A 23,190-nucleotide genomic window follows, 5' to 3' on the forward strand; every position below is an offset into this window, starting at 1 on the left:
ACTTCAGTACTTTGGCAGGAAACAAATACTAAACAGAGCAGGTAACAATTCTCATCCAGATGACATTTCAGTTTCAGAAGTGTAAATTCAAATAAAAATTTAACTACCATGAGAAATGTCAAAGCAACTCTTCCTGTACTCTGTACGTTATGAACTGTTGCCCCAGAAGATACTAAAGCTCATTCCAGAGGTGTCTGACTTAACAGTCAAACTCAAATGTGTCTTCTGTGTCTGACTCTATTGGCTTATTGGGTAACACTGGTGTTAGCCCAGATTTCAGTCTGATTTATAGAATTCCTCACACTGGGGTTGCTTCTCCATCCTGAAGCAGGTTGAGGATTATTCAATACGTTAGTTAAATTAAAGCCAAAGCAAGTTAGAAAAGCTAAGCAGTGCTGAAATTTAATCAATCAATCAGCTCCCCACTAACCACCACACCGATGTGTCTGCACACAGGGATTCCAATATTCAAATACATAACCTCTGCTTTCTTTATTGCAATGTTAAATGAATGATTTCAAAAGTTCCCAAATATGAAGTAAAGCTTTTGTGGGGAGGGGAGAGGAAGGAGAGGATGCTGCAACATCAGCAATGCAGTGGAAGTCTTAGCAAGGAAGATTCAAATTAATAATGTTTCTTATGTTTTGTCTCTTTGCTGGAAATATAGGAGAGAAGAACAGCAAGTGGAGCTGGGGAGGAAATGGGAGCTGGGTAAGGCTGCAGCTTCCCCGGCCTTCAGTCCCTGAGATGACAGAGGGGACATGCAGAAACCCTTCCTGCTCTGTGTGGTCAGAGCTGCACAGAGCACTGCACAGCGCTACAGCTTGGAAGCGTGAGCTTTTTTTTTTTTTTTTCCTCTCTCCAAAAAGTTTTCAGGAAGTCTGGGGGAGGGGCGATACCGTTTCTTTTTTGTTATAATGGGCCCCTTTGTGGAGATGCGAGAGGAAAGAGCTGCGTGCCTGCGTTGTGCGGGCTTTGCTGTGATTCCCAGAGCAGCTTCTCTGGGCTACTAACAGGCACTGGGCCTGCGTGTGGGGAGAGTGGAGAGGGACTGGGCCGAGATGGAGCTGATGGTTCTGCTCAACGCTCTTGTTACTCGCCTGCTGTTCGTGCTGCACTCCCTCATCGGGGTATGGAGAGTGACTGAAGTGAAGAAAGAACCCAAGTACTGGCTGCTGGCACTGCTCAATCTTCTCCTTTGCCTGGAGACAGGGCTGACGCTCAAGTTTAAGCAAGGCAGAGGCTACAAATGGTGAGCATATCCTGCTGGCTCCAACGGAGCCCCTCTTGCTTCTTTGCATGTACTTAGCTGCAGACGTGGGGCTGCTGCCTTGGCTTCCTTTCTGCCACGCTTTCAGGGAGCTGCAGTCTTGCCCCTGCAGCACCTGGGGTGGTGAAAAAGTGGTGAAGTCCTGGCTAGTCTGTGGCCAAACCCAGAGGGCTTTCAGGAGGGGCAGCTTTGGAATAGATAACTTGGGAGCCACTCTTTGTACAATAGTGAATGTGCACTAACAGCTGAAAGACATGGGAACTTTGCTGCAGGCAAAAGCTACGTGTTCTGGAGCCACCAATCCGAGGGCAGGGGAAGCGGGGGCACGCATTCCCTGGCAGGGTCATTGGGCACCAGGATGCCACAGCCAGTCAGGAGCACAGGCAGAGAGATGCCAGGGGCCCCACACCTCTCACCCAGCCAGCCATTCCCTGGCAGGCATCTCATTCCCTGGACTGCATTCCTTGTCCCTGCTACCCACAACAGTGCTATTTCCATGCTAGTGCATGAACAAAAGCTCAGCATCAAATAAAAGATGAGCAGCAAGAACTCTCACAGTAAGAGTAGTTTAAGCATTTGGATTTGAATGTAAGAGGCTATTCCAGAGGGAAGCCTTCATGCGGGAAAGACTGCCTGAGGAATGAGCAAAATAAGTTAGTCATAGCAGCATTTGTCCAAGCACTTGGGTTTTTACACGTATGTAAAGAATGACTGCAGTCATCTACAGCTCATCAGCACAGTCAGTCAGCCAAAACAAATGGTTGGTGAAAGGGAAGCAGGCATGTAAGCAATTGTCCAGGTTTCATTAGGACCTTCTCTTCGTAAAGATCTCAAACTGCGGGTTTTTTGTCCCAGTGTCACTGGGAAAAATTCAAGGTAAAAAAAAAAAAAAAAACCCAAGCGATTTCCATGACCTTATATTTCTGTCTATTGCAACCTGTGAAACTCATTATAACAGAAGCGACGTTGTATGACAGTTCTCACAAGTGTTCCATAGTCTAAATTTAAATGTAATAAAAGCAGTGATTATTTCTGGAATACAGGAAGATTTAACAACAGCAGAGCACATGTGTAAATCAGAGGCAGAGTAAACAGACCCGGTTCACTGGGGTGAGGAAGAGGCAGCAGACACTTCATGAAGGAATGCTTGCTAAGCCTATTTTTGGACAATCAAACAAAAAACTAACAAAAAAACCCAAGAGATACAGAAAGCAGCTTCTTTTTAATGAATGTATGCTAGAAGTCTGGGCTAAATTTAACTAGAAGGAAAATGAATATGGTCCAGCACTTTAAGAAGCACAGTAAATTATGTTGTAGGTGAGAACTGCAGACAAGCGAGCAGCATCTAATCACAACAGGATAACTTTCTGCTCTGGTGGCAAACACCCGCACTCAGAACCAGTAGTATCATCTGCATTTATAGAAATGCCTCCATGCATGTCTACTAATGCAAGCAAAGGAGAGTACTGCAGAATTCTCCTGCCTCCAGAAGCCTCATATGCTCACCGTACACTATTGACAAAAGACAGTTGCTTATTACGTCAGCAGAAATAATTAAATAGAGCATGTGGAGGAAGAGTAATATTGTGTGCCTGGTCAAGTAACGTTTGCTCTACAGTGCTCCTTCTGAAAGAAAGGCAGGGTTAAAGCTCCTGAACTTTCCTGGCCAGATATGTTATCATTAGCTCAGCATTGCTAACTTGCCAGCTGGACAGATTTCTCATGTGCTAAAATCCTATAGTAAATATTGTAAAATAAAGTAGTCCTCCCATTCAATTGAGAGGTGTGTTCTCTCCCAAAATAACTAGGCCAAAGCTCCACAGAATCACTAACTTCAGGAAGAGGAAAACAAACAAACACTCAAGCACACCTTCTAACCCCAAGAACAAGCAAAATGTAAAAAAGGAAACACAAACCAACTATAAAAACCAAACAACACACGACAACTCAAGACTACCTTATTTAGGGGGATTAACTGAAACTTTTCAGAGCAGTTCAGCAAACTCGTGATTTTCCTGAGCAGCTGGATTTTGGGTTGTTTTTCTTCCTCAAAACAATCTCTGAAAAAGTCATTATTACAAAAATGAAGGTACATTCTAGATATGAGCTAACAATACATCCATTTGACCAAAACACTGCTGCAGGTACACAATTGTAAGCAACTTAATTTCACTGCCATGTGTGCTGCTGACAAGACAGACGGAACCAAACAAGTGTCTTGAAGCTGTCCTCACTGTTCTGCCTGAGGTGTACATGTGGTGCAGAAGCTGCTCCCACTCAGAAGCATCGCTGTGATGCTCGCTCCATACTATGGCAGGGCTGGCATTGGAGACCCTCATTCCTAATCCAAAACGATAAGAATTGCAAAATGAATAAATAAATAGCCACACATTTTATAGGAAAACATAGAATCATAGAATGGCTTGGGTTGGAAGGGACCTTTAAGACCATCTAGTTCCAATCCCCTGCTATAAGCAGGGACATCTCCCACTAGACCAGGTTGTTTATAGTCCTATCCAGCCTGGCCTTGAGTACTTCCAGGGCAGAGGGCATTCACAACCTCACTGGGCAGCCTGTTCCAGTGTCTCACCACCCTCACAGTAAGGAATTTCTTCCTAATATCTAGTCCATATCTAGCCTCTTCTAGTTTAAAACTATTTCCTCTTGTCCTGTCACTACATGCCCTAATAAAAAGTCCCTCCTCAGCTTTTCTGTATGTCCCCTTCACGTACTGGAAGGCTGCGGTGAGGTCTCCCTGGAGCCTTCTCTACTCTAGGCTGAAGAGCCCCAGCCTATCCAGGTCCCACTGGATGGCATCCCTTCCCTCTAGTGCGTCAACTGCACCACTCAGCTTGGTGTCATCTGCAAACTTGCTGAGGGTGCACTCAGTCCCACTGTCCATGTCATGTACAAAGATGTTAAATAGCACAGGTCCCAGCACTGATCCCTGAGGAACAAGACTTGTCACCAATCTCCACTTGCACATTGAGCCGCTGACCGCAACTCTCTGAGTGCAACCATCCAGCCAATTCCTTATCCAGAGAGCGGTCCATCTGTCAAATCCATTTCTCACCAATTTGGTGACCAGGATGTCATGCAGGACAGTCCAGGTAGATGACATCAGTTGCTTTTCCTTTAACCACTGATGCTGTAACATCAGCAACCCTCACAAGAATTAGTACTTGCAGGAATAGTAATGAAAGTTCTCTAGTACATCTGAATAAACTCAGATCAAGAAGCTTTAGATCATAAAGCTTCACCATCACAAGTTATACAAAAGAGTAACAAGAAAATGAACTGGAGAGAGAAATCCTAAAAAGATTAGACAGTTGCCAGCACAAGTGGGGGAAGAAAGGCAAGGCTCATTTTCACAAATCATTTTAGCCTGCACTGAAAAAATCTAACTCAAGAAATGTTTTCAGCAAACTGATGCTGTTTCCAACTTTCCTGTGCCACCAGGATTCTGATCAACAGCCTTTATCCCAGCACCATTCAGTGGAATGACACTAGCTGTAGACATCCCTGCTCATTGTAGGGGCTTTGGACCAGATGACCTTTATAGGTCCCTTCCAACTCAAGTGATTTGATGATTCATCCTTCCTGAGATCTAAAAGAGCTAGACTTTTTTTTTGTTGTTTGTTTTAAATACAGAGAATGCCATGATGGAAGTACAAACAGCTAAAATACTTGGGTAGTTTTTGAGAAGAGATTTTAAATAGACTATATATGATCTTAGGCTTACAAAAACAAACAAAAAAAAAAGTAACTGTAATTCATAATGCTGACAGTGTGAGGAATTCAGCAAGAATTGCAGCTCTTATTTGCAGTTACAGCCCAATGTGAACTGTAATGTAAGTATAATCCTCCAAGTACAACTGAGATAATGATAGAGAATACAAGATATTTACAATGTGGTATAATACCAAGCTATCTTTTCCTTTGCAGGTTTTCCCCAGCAATCTTTTTGTATCTGATTTGCATAGTACCATCATTATGGCTACTGGAAATTCACCATGGGACACAGGTATTTATTATGAAACATGATGGACTGGCTTGAAATGGATTATCTGATGGGCTGGATTTAGGCATAAATGCCAGACCTTGATCCAATTTTCCATTTTATGCTGGTGGGCCTCCCAATCCGGCTGGGACTATGGACAACTGTGCATTTCCTAATATCAAGTAATGAACCTCTTTCCTAGCTAAAATGAGACTATTTGTATTTGGCTGAGGAACTGAAGACTAGAAGTATGAAATACGGCATTTCAGCCCCGGGATACCAGCTTTAATCTTGCTCAGGATGCGGAAAGAATTTCATTGCTTTAGAGGCCTTTGTAAAACAAAATACAAGTTTTATGGCATTTACAGGCAGGTATCACAACTCCAAGCAAGCCAAAATTGCAGTAGCTATCAATTAAAAGGCTCTTAAATTACCTCGTGTGCTGCAATCTAGGAGAATATTCACAGATTCCTACCACAGATTGGCTGTTGTGGTAATTTCTGTGTGCTATACAATGATCTGGGAAGGGGTATCTGGATTGCACTTCAGGATCCAAATGTGTGTGGCAGCAATTTTAAAGGCAATGATTCCTGTGGCAACTGAGGTCACCATTTAGGGTGAAGACAAAGCCCAACAGCCCATGCCAAGCGCGAGCGAGCCCTTGCCCTGTGCCAGCTACTTGCAAGTCCCCATAGAACTTCCATGCAGAAAAAAGGGGATTTTCGCATGCCCCAGGATTTTTGCACTACCCTGGCAGAAAATGACCTGGTAGGAGCAAAACAGAAAGTGATAGAAGATGAAACATTAATTAGACTAAGGAGACACAGTCCCTTATTTTCTCTTTTGAAACATTGTTAGAGCCCACAGAAGTATAATCAAATATTCAAAATTGTGTTTACACTGAAAATGCCTGAGGCTTTTTCTAAATACAGCAGCGGGAATTTATTGTCATCTTGTTTTGCCAAATCTCCTTAAACAGTCACAGACAGGTAACGTGGATATTGAGAACATTTGTCATAGTTAAATCTGGTCCACAAAACAGGCTAATTCTGTAGTCAGAGGCAGCAGTTTATTTCCCAAAATGATGTTAGAACATGGCATACTTTGTTCTTATTGATATACTGTTACTGTGAATTAAAGAGGGAGTATATCAAGTTAACAGCTTAGTTTATACCCGGAGAAATAGGATAGAGAGTTCTGGAAATGCACGATCAAACAGATTCAAAAGCAATACCTCTAGAAGGGGAGCAGCCCTCATAACAATATCAAACAGCACCCAGACAAGTGTTATTCTTCTGATGAAAGTTTTGCTGAAGTGTTCCTTATTAAAATAATAACAGAATGGGTCCATACTTTTTATACACACACCATCAGAACGGTCTGTGGTCTTTAAGGCGTCAGAACTTTAATCTCTTGTTGAAAACCTAAGAGGAAACATCAGCTGTGTGTGCTGGTGCTGTTACTTCAGGCATGTGCTAATGCACAGTCTCTCCTGAAGACTGAGGCAATTCTGCCTCCAAGTACCACAGAACTGGACAGAAGTAATGCCACTCATCTATCAAAGTGGAATACTGACTGCATAGAAAGTACTGCTTTGCAGTGAAGTATTTGGGGATGAAATGCATCTTTGGGAGAGACTCCGTAAAATAAATTACATCGTACTGAGCAAAAGAAATTGCTGTCAGCAAAACAGAGCAGCAAGAAAATTAAAACCATTTATTCCATTAAGAAATAATAATTCTTCAAATGCGTAAGACCTCAGATGAACAAATGCCTCTTAGCTTTTCATACACCTTGTCTATTACTGCCACAAAGCACCACCTGACCACCTTTAGCAGTGGTTACCTGACTGCCAGGACAGTATTCATGCGGGCATCCTGCTCAAAAGTAAGATGGATACTTGGTGAACCTTTATAAATATATTTAACCACTAAGGAAATAATCAATTTTCCTGCCCATTCCCTCAGCCTCATTCTGACATTCTCTTACCAGCTAAAATTCCAGTGTATCACTCTTCCAGAAGAGATACTGTGCATCATTTTTCCCTTCCCACACCCATTGTCTTCCTGAATTGGGAAAACAGCTTAAGCAATCTTTTCTCCCTGTGTTACATTTCAGCTTTCTAGTAGGAGCAAAATGAAGCAAAGTCACAATACTGAATTTGACATCGTGTGTGTTGCCATAGTGACGGCCACACTGCTTCCAGCGATGCAGAGCGAGGGGTACCTGTTGCTTGGCAGGGGCTGTCAGCTTCCACACGGTAACAGGACTGAGGGCACTCTGCCCTGCTATTCCAGCAGCAATTTTATCACCTCAGTGCTGGGTCTGCTACAAAAAGTTTTAGCTGACCTCATTTCTATCTGGCACTGAATAAGAAGCAAATAGAAAATTGCTGAATTAGTTCAGTATTTCAGGGGGTCCCCCTGCACCACCAGCCAGATCTTTGCAGGCTGGGTACTAAGAAAATATGTCATGCAAAACAGTTTCCATTTTGATGCTGTTTTATAGATCAGAGGAATATCAGCTTCATTTCATAAGAAACAAAAAAAGTAAACCTAGCTAGAAATTCTGTAAGATGTGTACAATTTCTTCCTGTTTTGTTTTTGCACAGTAAGCATTAAGCACTTTTGTTCGGCTGCATATACATTCAGACACCTATGAGTAACAAGGCTGTAGAGTTAAGCAGGTAAACCACGTTCATCTGCCTATGAAGCCTTGTACGGGCTTCTTCCTTGCCACTTTCCCATTAAGTCACTGCACATACACAATTAGCTAGGCAGATATGCCTGGCACCAACAGGTCTATTTACATGCATATACATGATGCAAAATAAAGGCTCTTTTCCAAACTTTCAAGTGAACCAGCACCACAATCACCACTTAATAAATATTCAGAGGAACAAACCAAAAGAAGAGAGGAACCTACTTAAATTAAAATTAGAGGTTGATTTAAATGCCTGACTCTGCAGATGCAGTTCTCCATTTCCAGCCTGCAGGCAGAGAGATTCAGATCTGGCTCTAAGGAGCACCATTTGGTCAACCCCCATCAAGTCAGGAATGGTTTCAAAAACTGCGTATTAGGAGCCTATGAGAGACATAAATAAAGTGAACTTATTTTATTAATCATTCTCCATGCCTGTGCGCAGCTAGAAAACAAAACAAGTCCACAGCAGGCTATGCAGGAGCAACCTGTGGGGACAACCCGGGAGTCGTCAGCCCCACAAGGCAGCAGCTAGGCAGAACCCCAGCCCCTGCCTGTCCTTGTTTCCATACCCAGAACTTCAAGACCTCCCTTCTCCAAATGGAAATATTTCCCCCAACATCTTGGTGACAATCTTTCAATGCTGTCACACCCATTGTGCAAATAAGCCATGCATTCAGTTTCAGAGCCTTTATCACCAATTGTAAAAGCAACAAGCACTGACTTTTTTTCCAGATTTTTCAGGCCACAGGAAGTTGCTCCATTTATCTACACCGTCAGGCAAGAGGCAGCACTTGCTCAGATATGAGCAGTATCATCAGAGACAAAGTAAAGGAGGCTTTGACATTTTTTAGACTGTGACATTTGCTGGAAAATGTTGCCCATCTATTGGCAGGCATTGTGCTGAATAGAGCTGCTCAGTATGCACGCAAACATTCCAATTGTTGCAGAAAATCACTCCTCGTGCAATAAAATGGCGGGGGGCCCAGTGGAGAAATGCAAATCGTTTGGCATTCTCTGGCACAAGTAGAGCGGGATAGAAGTCTTTCCTGACAGCCTGGTTTGATTTTCTAATTACCCCTTTTTTATTACAATGAAATAGTAAGGACTGTTATGAGGACAGATGTTAGGAGCCAGGCCCCAGCTACCCCAGGAGTATCTGCTGGACAAAGGCAGAAAGCAGTGCACCTCCTGGTGCTCAATCACTGTGCTGCACCCAGCAGCGTGCTTTTGCTAACATTTACTTTCCCATAGGATGCAGTGCATGCAAAAACTAAAGCACCAATGTTTACACTCTGCAGGGGCAGGCAACTGACTCATTTTTCCTACTTATTTCTGAATCTCATCTCTCACATTACGAACTTCCTGAAAAATAGGCAAAGTTGCAGAGAAAGGAGGAGGGGAAATATAACCCAAATGCGCCTACAGCTCAGCCCCATTCATTGCAGCCTTGAGGGGAATCTCATAAGAAAACAACTGCATTTTTAGTGAACTTATTTTGGACAGCAGAAGCCTAAAACAGATACTTGGAAAACAAGTTTGCATACAGAGCCTCTGACCATAAGCATAAGAGAGCAGAAGAGCGATTTTTACCCTACTCTACCATTCTAGGTAGAAAGAGGCAACGTAGAAAACCCAGCAGCCTATTGAAGAGAGCTGCAGACAGAGTGCAGTTTTAGCAGGGAAACTGTATCACCTGCTCCATCAGCCTTTGAATTTACATCTGCTTCTGCAGAACAATCCTAAAGCTTCCCAAGGGCCTACCAACACATCTCTCCTGTCTACTGAAGACAAATTCTTCCCTTCTAAGAAAGAGGGGTATTGCATTCAGAACAAGCATGTACCTTTGTAAACATTCACCGTCAAGACTGCAGGCCTCTTTCAGCCACAGAACACATCTGTTCCCTGTGCTCGATGTTAATACTTATGTGATGTTTTTTTTTTTTTTCACAACAGTATTGCAGTAATGAGCTTGAAGCTGTTCAGTTAAATGTCACCAATCAAGACATCAGTCAGTCTCCAGACAGCAGTGATGGAAGCGAGAGAATAGATCACCACATCATTCGGACGGTGGGACACCTTTTCCTGTTCCTAGTATGGAACTTAGGAAACGTTGAGAAAAAGCAATTGGAAAGGACTGTCATGTCTATTTGGGCAATCACTTTAAATAGTAACCAAAAGAAAATGTGGCTTTCATAAAGCCACATGATAAAAGTGGCCGACGTGTTGCCAAGTATTAACACTTGTTGGTAGGAAGTCTCAATACTTTTCTCTTCAAAATCTAACTGAATTTAGAGTGTCTGGATGATGGTTCTGCAAATGGTAATACCTAAAAAATGATAACAGGAAAAAAAAAGTGCGGAGAAAGAATCAATACTCGTTACCCAAAAATGGTATTAATATGTCTTTTTCAAATAATACCCACCACACAGAAATGATCTTCTGTAATGCTCCATGAAGGAGATCAAAGACAGGCTTAAGGATTAATGCTGGCTTTAATGTTAAGTCTCCTGAAGTTACAGCATGTTACTTTTGTTGTGTTTTAAACAGGCTAAAGTCTTGGTGAATCAGCTCTCCACAATCTGCGAGACTGTATGGACCCTGGCCCTCCACCAGACCTTTCTACTACTTCTAGTAGTTGGGAGATGGCTTCTCCCCATTGGGGTTGAAATCACACGGGACCAGTTGTCCCAGCTGCTTCTCATGTTTGTAGGAACAGCAGCAGATATACTTGAATTTGCTAGTGAAACCCTGGACATTGAGGATGTGCGGTAAGGAATATTTGCTGACATAAATAATTTGCACATTGCAAAAGAGATTTGTTTAGTTTGAAGCTTTGTTTGTGCTGTCTGCGGCATCCAGACCACTGGAACTGTATTCCCACTGATAACAGAAGGCCACATTCAAGTGCTCTGTTTTCCTACTCCTGTGTTTATGCTGTAAAAGATGTAACAGCTCTATGAGCTTTGTTAGAAATTACTCAAGCATTGCTAACAGAAGTACGTCACATTCATCACAACAAAAGAGTACAAAAAGCCAAGCAACTAGCATAACTACATGTGGTATGAGGTCATACAGCTACAGCAGCTGAAACTGGCTACACACACTTCTCAGGTTAATGAATTGTTTTAGACTGACATGGAAGTAACTCGAGTTTCCTTTAGTGACTCATTATCCAAGTTGATTCTTCAGTTATTTCATTTTTAGTTCCTTCTTCACAATAGAACAACAGTGTTCAAAGGTAAGGAGAAAGGGAACAGTGTAGTTGTGGTGTGAATATTCAACATTGCAATCTCTCCCAGGGAATGCAAGCCCATCTCCCTCTCACAGCAGTGAGAACTGAGTTGTGAACACCTCTCACAAGGAGAAAGAATTGCAGAAGAGGTTCTCTTGCAGACACTATACGGTTTTTTAAATTATTATTTTTATGCTTTAATATCGCAGAAGAGGCTTTGTAGCAGGGAAAGAGGTCCTTCTGATTTGGAAGAGAAGCTTCAGGCTTGCAGGGAATATGTAATCATTACAAGAGTAAAGATAGACTGTAGCTCAAAGTAGAGATATTTCCATATACTTATCATTATAACATTGGCAGCAGGAATTTAGTGTAATGGCACAGCTGGAACATGTGGACTGAACAACAAAAATTCCACACGAAGAAGTGCCTGTTTTCCTCAGTATTACTAGTACCACTTGGAAACATGCATTAATCACTGTTTGGCTCAACCTCCTTTTAAATGACATTCCAAATACTACAGAAAACATTTTTGTTAACACAGAAGAAAAGTGCATTTTCACTGTTACTACTTTTTCTCCTCCCATAGGAAGAATTATATTCTCATAAATGCGATTCTTGCTGTATGGACCTGGAGTATGTTACAGTTTCCACTTGATCTTGCAGGTTAGTACTTGCACACAGACAAGAAATGAGAACGTGCTATAAGGTTTTGCTGGCATATCTTCTGATTGTGCTCAGGCTACAGGCTATATCCAGAGCTTCTGCTGAAGAGCAATTCATATGACAAAGACAGTGACACTTTCTGAAGAAACCCTATTGTGGTCTCTTTCGAGGAGACACTTTTCTGGCTAACCTCTGTCTTCCAGATAAAATACTACTTCAAGAAAAAATGGAACTGCAGTACTGAAGCATTGCTCTAGTTGCCTGTTACTGCTGTAAATTGCACTGTGTTAGCTCCTGGGTTAGATCTGGCCATGGATTCTACCATGGTTCCAATCTGGGGAGATCACTGGATCCTACAGAGAAATAAGCAAGTATCAGCCACAGGGAACAACACAGCCTAAACACAGATGTCACAGGCTCTCAAGGGGTTACCACAGGACACATTACCTGAACACAGGGAACTTGCACAATCATACTGTGTTGGGACTGTATATTCTTATCCAAAACTAAAAGGCCCAACATCCAGCTAACTCGGGCTGGTTTTTGCCTGCAGGCAGAAAGGCTTCCTGAGGTCAAAGGAGATAATAAAAATCTATTTATTTCAACCCTTTTGGCCTCCAATATTAACAAGTTTGCAAGTCAACTATATCAGTCCAAGGATAAGTTGTCCACACCAGCATCTTCTATAAAATTGATGACTACTAGGTTGACACACCAATTAAAATAATGAACAAATAAAGTAATAATGAAAAATGATTCCTGGAATTTTTCATTAGCTTTCTCTTTGTGGACAGCATTAGGCTTTGCTTTCAATTTTGAAGGTAGGAAAATACTTAAGTATTTCAGCTCAGCTAAGGCCTTCTGTAAAAACAATGTTGCAATTTATCACAGATAAATTTTTTTGTTACTGGTAAAATATATTCCCTTAAAGATGCACAAAGTTTACAAAAAACACACAAAAAACCCATTACACATACCTAAATAAATTCAAATGCTACTTAAAGAAACATTGCATTAATTTAAGTAAAGATGAGTAAGATGTGTCTTGTGCTTTTTTTTTTTCCCCCTCTGGCTGTTGCTTTTCTGCTTATTTTTCTGCTATGCTTAAATTTAACTGGTGCTCAATAACTTAATTTTTAACGTGTTGACTACAGGTGCAATTTATTTTAGGTAACTCTGTACAGCTGTATAAATGCTACTTTTCATTCAGGCATCAGAATGTTTACATGCACGTAACTATGACCTAAAAAAGCAATTCACAGATGCTATATAAAACTACAGCAATGAAGTTAAGACTATTAAAAGCTTAAAAGCTATCAAAATTAGCTGCTGTTGGTGAAGCTTTGCCTACTGGATTCAGAACAAGTGTTTCCCCTTCTACAACTCATTTTCTGCTCTTAAGTCTCATCTTTTTTTTCCTTTTCCCAGTGCTACCCCAAGCAGTTGAGTTATTTTGGTAAGCTGTGCTACTTGGTGGTTGGTACTGCATCACAGTAACTACCAGTTTTATACTAATGTAATTCCATCGCCAGGAAAATAAGTTACTTCATGAATTTTCATAACATGCAGCCATACCTACCACACACAAAGCTGTCAGATGACCCTTCTCTAGATGCCATGCCACCAAAAGCATTCCAGCCCTCTACCGCTATAAGTGAAGGAGATGCATCCACACAGGTTCCACCAGTTGCACACAATTTGATGTGCGGAAGGCTAAAAGCAAGTATCTGTGGTTTAAGTCTTACAAGGCAAGCAGGGACTACAGCTTCTTCCTGTCCATAATGCTTGATACTGCCTCTCACCAAACATGATATATTCTTATTATAACACCTGGAAAAGACAACAGTTTGCAACTGAATCTCTTAAAAGGAAGGTCTTTGCTTGGAACCAGTTGAAGTGTTCCCATTCAAGGTGTTTTTCCTTTCCTAACAATGCGTATTAGCTTGGCACTTTCATTTAACAGAAAAGTATCTGGGGAAGTTGTAGAAAAATTAAGTGAACTACTTCTTGTTTTAAAGTGTATAAATGCTGATAATTTTGTGGGATATAAAAGGGGAAGTGGTTTTTGGTTCTTTTTGGCAGATTATGTAAACGCCTGCTTAACTTAAGATCCCAGAAATGGGATATGCTTTACATTGAATTGTTCACATTTGAATGCACTTATAATCCAAGCTACCTAAAAGCTGCGCTTTAGCCCAGTCCTAGCTAAGTTCTAAGAGAGCTGTTTTAACCCATATGTTTTTTTTCCAGTACAGCATATTGGCTGCAAACCAACTGCATCAAGCAGGCAGATTCCTAGCCTGCTGCTGTGCAGGTATAGTGCAGAGCTGTGGAACATCGGGGTCAGCTTGTTCATACAGGATGGACCCTTCTTCATTGTGCGCTCAATCCTGATGGGCCACTTTCGAATATTCAATCAGATGCTGGTGTTTTTTACAGCTAAGAATATCTTAGTTGTGATCCTACAACTGTATCGCTTGGCAGTGATAACGTTAGATTTTCGCAGTACTATTCTGCAAAAGAGCAGGAAGGGAGAAGTTGGCTGCTGCCCATGTGAGCCTTATGAAGCTACTACTCATGCTACTGCTGAGCAGGATGCCGACATGAACGAGTGTGTTGCTTTTCCACTGAAAGAGGAATCCCAGGCTCCATTGGAAGACCACTGAGCACCGTGATTGACTCAAGACCAATTTCATTTCTCAGCTGCTTCAGAAGGGCCTATTTCTATGGTGAAACTGACTTTGAGCACAATTCATCGCTTCCACTAAGAGATTAGTAATTTCTTCTAAACTGTAGGGGAAATTTCTGAAGGAAAAAAAAATAAATCATAGAAATGGGACATTTTGTATCCCACTGGATCTGGGGGGTTTTTGACCAGTTCCCTACTATATTATTCACAGGGATTTTGTAGCCGTAGTTTGTAGTAGCAAGAAAGGTTGGCACACTAACGAAGTTGGTTGTAATCTTTGGTGGCACTTTGCTAATGTATGTACTTGCCTGTATTCAGATAGAAGGACAAGCCTATCCCAATGGAACAGAGGAAACACAGAAGCATTTAGCCCTACTTCAGTGGTTGGGCTACAGCTAAGATGAACATTATGATCACTGTGCATAACAACAGCTTCAGCAGCGACAACTGCAGACATGCAAGGGAATGGGCATAACAGATTCCTACTGTTACTGTGACATCTAAACATTGTTCATTCAGAAAGGTTTGGAAAAGCTTCACTGAGTGTTACTCCATTTCTGGCTGGATTTTCAGTTTAAAAACTACAAAACACCATGAAATGTCACAAAAAAGACTGTCTCTTAGGACCTGCATAGTCTGAATAATCTAAACCTTACAAATAAATAGATATATTAAAAACATGGGGAAATGCCCAAAGACCTGCTTGTCACCTGGTCATTTTCTACAGAAGTACTTGCCTTTAAATTTCTACCAGTCAGAACACATACAAAATATATATATGTGTGTGTGTGTGTGTGTATGTGTGTATATATAAAACCAGGAAAAAAACTTGTAATTTTTATTTCCTGCTACACTGTGTTTGAAGTTGAGTGCAGATTTTAAGTGTTGCCATTTTATAGTTTTTTATTATTTTTAAGTGTCCTGACTCAGGTGTACAATCTAATAAGAAAATTGTCCTGTCAAATGTGACTGGTGCCATCTAGACAAAAGGATTCTGACTTGTGCTTCACACTTCATGAAGCACCACTAAATACCATGGAATCATTTGGCCTATTTAGCGTCAAGGTCTGTTTTTTAAAAAAGGCATGCATTTACTTTTGTGTTTGGGGTGAATAACATGGGATATGAATCATTTCTTCCAGGAACACTTTACATCAATGTAAAACCAATGACCCTGCTGGGCTTAGCTGGAAAGATAAGTAAGTTTTGAAAATCTGTCCCAAAATGATATGCTCACTGAAAATGGCAGGTACTTCCTACAGATTTCTACATCCACTTTTAATGAGATCAGAAAAGCATGTTAATTAAAAAAAAAAAAAAATTAATCTCACAAGTAGGAAGTAGCCTAATTAAGGTAATTTCCTCTATTAAGCGACCCCAGTTTTACCAAGGGCCTCAGATATCTAAAAAATACAGGATCTGTTTACAAATGCGTTAAAGTGCTCCTGCCACCACCACAGCAGTCATATGCGTATTAGACTAATAAGCAATGTTGATATTACAATATCAGTTATAATTATGTCAATTAATAATAAATGTCAATATTTATTCCCCAAAGGATGTACCTATTTAACAATGAACCTATTTAAAAATTTCCCAAACACGCGAACCTGTGTTTGAATTTTATGAGCTGTTAAACCTTGAGATCTGTTTCATGTAGGATCAGGCCCCTTCACCAGGAGAGAAGAAAATGCACAGCCATAAAGAAACAAGTCTTATGCACTCATAGCCCATTCTACCACTTGTACCTTAGGAATAACATGCAACACATCCTGCTCTTCTCATTTTGAGCCTCTTTCCAGCAGAAGGAAAAAAAAGTCAGTCACCATTTACAGTGCTGTTGTAAGGTTGACATATTTAGAGTTGAATGCAACTTTTATAGGCAAAGAAGCTAAAGTACTGCTGCTGACCAGCTGTGTTGTTAAAGCCTTTCACACCAAGGTGCATTTAGAATCAGCTGGTAGCACTGCAACATCTCTTCTTTGTTGACGCAAGTCAGATCTACTCACATTCATTGAGTTCACCACTTGCTGATGTAGTAATTACCCTGTTAAAAGGATCCTTGCTAATTAATTTGAAGTGTACTGATCTTCCTAGAACATCATTTGAAATTCACCAGCAAAAAAAAAAATAATAATAATAATTGCAAGTACTTGCTACCTATTTAAAGGCTTAGTTCAACAACAACCAGGCTCAGCCTGCAGCAAATGCAAGATTCCCTGGGGTCAGCAATACAAAGACTAGTTACAGCAGGAGTATTATACAAGCAACTATATTTCCTGATCTTCAGGCTGTTTCATTTTAAGTAGCAGTAAAGCTCTTATCAGACTTACTTTGAGAATAACTCACTGCAATGCTAGGTTCTTTACTAGATTCCATCGTTATTCAGACAATTACAAAATGCATAAGAACCACACCCTCATGCTTAGGATAGAACAGATTTGGACTTTCTTTTTCCTTCCCACCACTATGGGCAAAGACAGATTGCTTAAAAGCAAGGGAAGAAAAAACAGATAGACAAACAAAGCACTTAAATGGTAGGCAGCCTGCCCTCCTGCCTATGCGGAGAGGGGAAATCGCATTTGCCAGGTAGCAACAGGAATGACTGACGGAGTGCATTTCTAATTCATTGAGAAGACTGGCTAGCAATTAAAAAGTCTAATGATTTGTATGTTCAGTCACAGCAGCAAATCCCAGTGGGAAATCATTTTCACCTTCCTCTTGCAAATTTCTTGAGAGAGAGGACAATGGAGCTGTTTTGTAGCAGGATGAGTCGGTTGAACCAGCAGCTGGGTGCAGGGTGCCGCATTGTCATACTGGTGCCTTTCAGAGCATCATGCTATGCAAGTGGTAGAATGTATTCTCCTTAAGATCTGACAACTGGTGTCACACTTGTTTTTCAGAAAATGCTGCAGTAAACTGTTGGAATTGGGAAAATTCAATCCTTCTAGATGGGAGGATTTCAGAACATCTGTCTTAACTGTTATTTACTCCTAAGTCAGGAGAATCACATTACTAAATCTCTTAGGCAAACAGATATCTAGCTGTTACAGTTATTTATCTCGTTGTACCTGCTTTGTCCTTCTAGATTATTCTAGGTAGGTCACTCCAAAAGTAATTCTATTTATTTCTATGAAAACTACAACAAATACGAAGTGCACAATAACGTAATTTGATAGCATAAATACTGCAAAACATTTTTGAACACAGTCCCCACCAGTAGCTATGCATTTGCACCAGTGATGAACAAGAGCTGCATGCTGTGCTTGTAGAAATTTGCACCAGCGGGGGAGGCCCACTGTCATTACTGCCACTGCTGAAATACACCACTCACCACCTCATTGTGCTCACATCCACTGGTTGGTCTCCACAAACATTCAGCAAGTGTCAATGAATGCCAATGGGTGCCATTTTTTTCCCACATGGAGGAATTCAGTTCCACCCCCTTACTTCATTTGCACTTGCACGTCAGATGCCATTCTGTCAGACTGCCCCTCTGCTGCCATCCATCACACAGCAACAAAGTATAATGAAATATTGGTGGAAGGTTCAACCAGTACTGCCGTACCACCAACATCCGCCTCTGATGTCATGGGCCAACATCATAAAAAAGGAGGCATTATTTTGGAGCAGCTCTTACATATTACAAATCACTGCACTGTTTTGCCACTTGTCTTTTCCTCAGCTAAAATGTATTTCTGCTTTCTTTTGGACTTCGGCTCAAATAAGATCATAGCTTTGAGCCAATAATAATAATAAAAGCAACAATAACCATTATTTCATTGCATTTCTGCTGGTATTTTTACTGTACTATATTTTCTGGTACTATGTGAATATAGAAGAAAATGTTCAATTACTTCTTAAAAATTCCAACTTTATTTTGAAAATAAAAGGCAGTTACCTCAGGCATAGATGCCAATTTATTGTGTGTGAACTGAATGTTATATGTTTCAATTAATTATATTTTCCACACACCACTTTTCTTTCCCATCGTTAAGTTAATTACTTAGGCCAGATTCTGACTGCAGACATTGCTTTGAAAGCCCACAGTTACTGCAGTAAATTCTTCCCTCCTTTGGATAGATGTCTTCGTTCAGGCGGACCCTTTGCCTCCAAACATGCAAATCACAGGGTAATCCCAAAGAAGATTGCATAAAAGCACACAAATACATGTATGCATTTAGGTACCAGACTATGCCTAACACGTGCAGGTTTTAATTTGTTATGGTGTGTGAGACTGCTAGTGAAAATACTCTGCAGACATCTGTAAAACACTTACAGAAGTGCCCATATGTTACAGATGCTTTAAGCTTAGAGCTCCAAACACTCAGTAAACAGTACTCCCTGAACAGCATAACAACTTGCAAGAAAGTTGGTTTTTTAAGATCCCCGAAATATATTATTTCCATGCAGGTTTCCTCAGATGATGAAAACTACCTAATCGTTATTTCCCCCTCAAAAAGAAAGTAGTTTTTTTTTTTAGCCTTTGGAAATGATTAATGCATCTTTTCAGCTTTGAAATGAAACAAAAATATTGGTTTGGAACACTTATTGGTTAACCACATTTGTAAAGATTTTGCTGTTACTTTCTTGCAGATAGCTGTCAAACTGTACATACAAATCCGTGGATCAGTACAGTTTTTCTGACCATAGGGCAGTATTCTGACTGCTGCTGCTGTATGACTAAATATGGTTTCTCCTCTCCCTGTCTTGAGTAGCACCATTTTAAAATAGCATTAAGAGAGATCCCTGATCTTCCTTTAACCCAATCAGAATAATAAGTCTGAATTTTGGCTGAACAAATTTTGTATATAAGGGGAGTGCAAGGGAACTCAAGGCAGGAGAGTATAATGCTTTTTAACTGAAGCAGTCCTGGAGTAGAAACTACAAAAGTCAAACCTTGGGGAGAAAGTTGAGGTTAAGTCTGCTTATTGTTACAAAACTGCATGTCCAGGAAATCTCTGCAGTGCATTATGTATGAATTCCTGCTTTACATCATGCAGGTGGAATGCGTAGCAGTCATGGAATAACTCACTTCTAGGAAAAGTAATGCTTTTGAAATTACCAGCTCTAGAGTAGGGCAGAAAACAAACAAACACACAACCAAAACTAAAGTACATTCGAATTCTTTTCTAAGAGATTCTTCCATTCACTGTCTGATGTGAAACAGTGTATGACCTATATGACTATTCTATCATCTACTGTTCCATGCTCAAGAAAAAGTAAGAAGAAAAGCAAACCTTAAAAATGCTTGGTGAAAAGTAAAAAAAAATATATATATATATATCAATAGTGCTTTTGTTTCTATCCCAATTTTATGAAAATAAAAAAGATGCATACTTTTTTACATACAAAGGAGATTCATTATCTTTTTCAGATGATGTCTGCCTGTCACTTTGAGTTATGCATGCTATGTTTGATAAACACCAACCTGCTTCAGATGGTAAGATCCTCAAATACCCTGAAAGCCATTTAGAACAGAATACTAGCATCTAAAACTGCACTACGCTGTTCCTTTGCTTCTGTGTCAATCAAAAACAGACAAGCTCTGTATTATCAGATTGGAGAGCAGTTGGCCCTCTAGTCTTTGAGTTCAATTCTGTGTCTTTCTCCATGCTGTTGTACGAGGATAGAACCCTTTCAAGAATAATACTAAAGCCCTTCTCTGCAGAAGACAGAACATTCCCAATCCCGATCCGATGTAATAGTGAGGTAATAAAAATGGTCACGATGGCAGAAAAAGCAAAAATTTTAAGGGGACAGAAGTGAAAAGAAAGAAATAATATTTAAAAAACACTTTAATTATCAATTTAAACTCTTACATCATATTCTACACACTGCTGTTCTTTTCTTGTCTGCGTTCTGGACCTGTCTCCCACTTCTTGGTACACAGACAAAAGACACCACTAAACTTCCCGCTGCTGTCTGCATAAGCTTCTACAAAAATCACTCAAAAGTTCAGGCCAATCAAAGGTTAAGAATAGCCTAGCCTATTTCCTCCTGCTAAAGGCTGAAAGTACCTGTGGTTGCCAAAGAGCTTCCTCCATTTGTTTGCAGCATACTACAAAGAGAAGCATGTTTTCCTGAGCAGCCTCTCTAAAAGACTATTGAAACAGCAATGTCATTTCCTGCAACCCTATGGATTAAGAACTCCCTCAGGCATTCCTAAGGTCATGCAGTGTTTGAAATAAGACTGTCAGACCATAAGTAAAAATATAGGAGCAGAAAGGTGGTACAACATAAGAAACAATGCCCTAACCTAGAATTTCAAACCTTGGAAGGTGGGAGAGGGCTGGAATCAAATAAAGCAGGCATACATGGATACTACCTATGATAATAATTTCAAAGATCTACACTGAAAATGGCTCTGAAGTCTTCAATCTCCTATATACTAAACTAATAGTATCCTGGAGTAATCAGACAGAACGGATACAATCATAGCCAACATCTAAGCATCACAGATGTGTCCCAGACAGCTCTAGAATAGCCTTTAGAGTTAAAAACAACAACAACAACACAAAAACAAACAAAAAACCTAGCTCAGTGTTGCTGTTCTTTCTTTTTACGTTATTATGAGTAAACTGACACTTCATATTTGAAGAATGTGTTGGGCTTAAATTTTATCTGGCATTCTGCCTAAGTGCTTTACAGTTTCAGTCCCCTGATAGAATTCACAAAAAGCTTGTCTTTCAAAATAGACGTGGTAGAAGCTTTGTTGGAGCATCTTTCAGGCTTGTAAGAAACAACAGTACATTCAGCAACAGCAGTACATGAACCAAGACAGCTGTCAGCTACCATAACTCACTACAGCCCTAATCTTGCTTTCAGTAAGCATTCACAATGCCACTGCTGAAGACTATCACCACATCTAGAGTATTACTGAGGGAACAAAAACAGTACTTAGTTTACCTCGCAATTGATTCTAATGGGGTCAGAAGCATCTTCCAAAGAGATTTATCATGACTGCCAAACAGTAGTATTCTCTTTTATTTGGTAGGAGTCAGCTCAGCAATGTGGTTAGCTTTGTCCCTAAATGAGGGAGAAGCAGCCTCTTCTTTCTTTCATTTTCTTCCAGATTTCACACTGAGGTGAAATTGACCTGTCTTAATCCAATAATTAACTCATATTGGCTTCTATTCTGCCTTGGAAGCTTGATGTCAAGTTAACTTACAATTTAAGCTCTGTTATGGCAGAAAAGACTACTTTGTGACCTAATCCAAGGAATACCAATTCATTTAAAAAATAAAAAAAAATCCTCCTACATACAGAAAAAGTAGAGAATGCATAAGTAAGAGTTGCCACAGGGGTAGCCTGAAGCCATATGCCAGCAAGTTACTCTGCTTGTATATTATGAGAATTTTTAACCACCTAATCAATAAGAAATGAGTAGTTACTATGGCAATTCCTACATTACAAGGTAGTTGTGCTGCAGCAGAGTACGTTCTAGAAGGATGAATACACTCATGACTCTGTTATATAATTTTTGCACCCTGTACAGTGTTGCATTGCAGTGTGTAGGCTTGAGAAAAAAAAAGCAAGAACAACAAAATAGAGTAAAAGCATAGCTGTGGTTATACAGGACAGTCTGAACTTCTTGGGAATTCTTAAGTGACTAATACATGCCAGGTTAGAGAAATCCACAAACATTCTGACAAATCAAGCAAAGATTTTGCAATCCCTAGCTTGACAACAGACCTAACGAGAATCAGATTACGCTACTGTTTTTCCCTTTGGTTATATTCTTCAAAGTTTAAACTGATGGGATTAGAGCTGAGGTCCTCTTAGAGCACACCATCAACAAATGCCAATGCTGATTTCAGTGTGTAGCCCTCTGCAGCATCCGTGGCTGATTACAACCAATGTATTTCCTTAAAACACAGTATGTCACAGCACTGTAGGGACTGCTACTACTTGCACATACAGGTCATAAAACTACTATAATAGAAATACGATGTTCTTTCAAAGGTTTGAAAGTCATGGATAATAATCTTTATTAAATACACTCAGTTTGTATATCCCCCCTATGAAATATTATATCCCAATTCTATCACATTGTCTTGGGCAGTTCCTCCCATCTCTTTTCAAAGTACTGTTATTTTTCAAGTATTAGAACAAATGGATTGAGAGAAATGCTGAGAATCAACCTAAACACTAAGTCTGACAGCCAAAGATGCCCTGACTGTGCAAAGAAACAAATGAAGATGTACCACAGCTGCAGAATACACACCAATGATTGTAACACAAATCTGTCAGAAAGAAAGATGATAAAGGAGAGAAGCTGATTTAAATTAGCAATTGGGACCTTTAGGTGTGAGAAACAGAAACGCGCAAATGCAGGAGCCTAAGGACACTTTAAAAGCCCCATCACTCTGGCCTTGAATCCATAAATAAATAAAATGTGGCAAAGTTACAAGTGTATCAAACTCCAGCAAATATATTCACATAACTGAGGTTCAGATCTTGATGCCTTTATTTGAATGATCGGTGCTGAGAATCGAAAGCTAATGAGACGAAAGATACAGAGTTCTCAGGATTCAGTGACAACTAATTTTATTCATAAGATACTGACTGTAAGGTTGCATTACAAAGAAACACCAATTCCTATGTAGAAAGGCTCAATGTAGTAGCAATGA

The 23,190-nt window shown here is 40.3% G+C and overlaps 2 protein-coding genes across 2 annotated transcripts in view; one reads left to right on the forward strand and one right to left on the reverse strand.

Annotated features, from left to right (window-relative positions):
• Positions 1-23,190, reverse strand: part of CABCOCO1 (ciliary associated calcium binding coiled-coil 1) — a 220,722-nt gene that overhangs the window by 104,894 nt on the left and 92,638 nt on the right. The window lies entirely within an intron of this gene.
• On the forward strand, positions 942-18,459 carry TMEM26 (transmembrane protein 26). The gene is made up of 6 exons (NM_001199598.2): positions 942-1,252; positions 5,216-5,294; positions 9,927-10,040; positions 10,521-10,741; positions 11,792-11,868; positions 14,119-18,459. The coding sequence occupies exons 1-6, from the start codon at positions 1,062-1,064 to the stop codon at positions 14,532-14,534; spliced, it is 1,098 nt and encodes a 365-aa protein (NP_001186527.2). The 5' UTR covers positions 942-1,061; the 3' UTR covers positions 14,535-18,459.

The sequence above is a fragment of the Gallus gallus genome, chromosome 6, assembly GCF_016699485.2.
Source record: "Gallus gallus isolate bGalGal1 chromosome 6, bGalGal1.mat.broiler.GRCg7b, whole genome shotgun sequence".
Classification (NCBI taxonomy): Eukaryota; Metazoa; Chordata; class Aves; order Galliformes; family Phasianidae; genus Gallus; species Gallus gallus.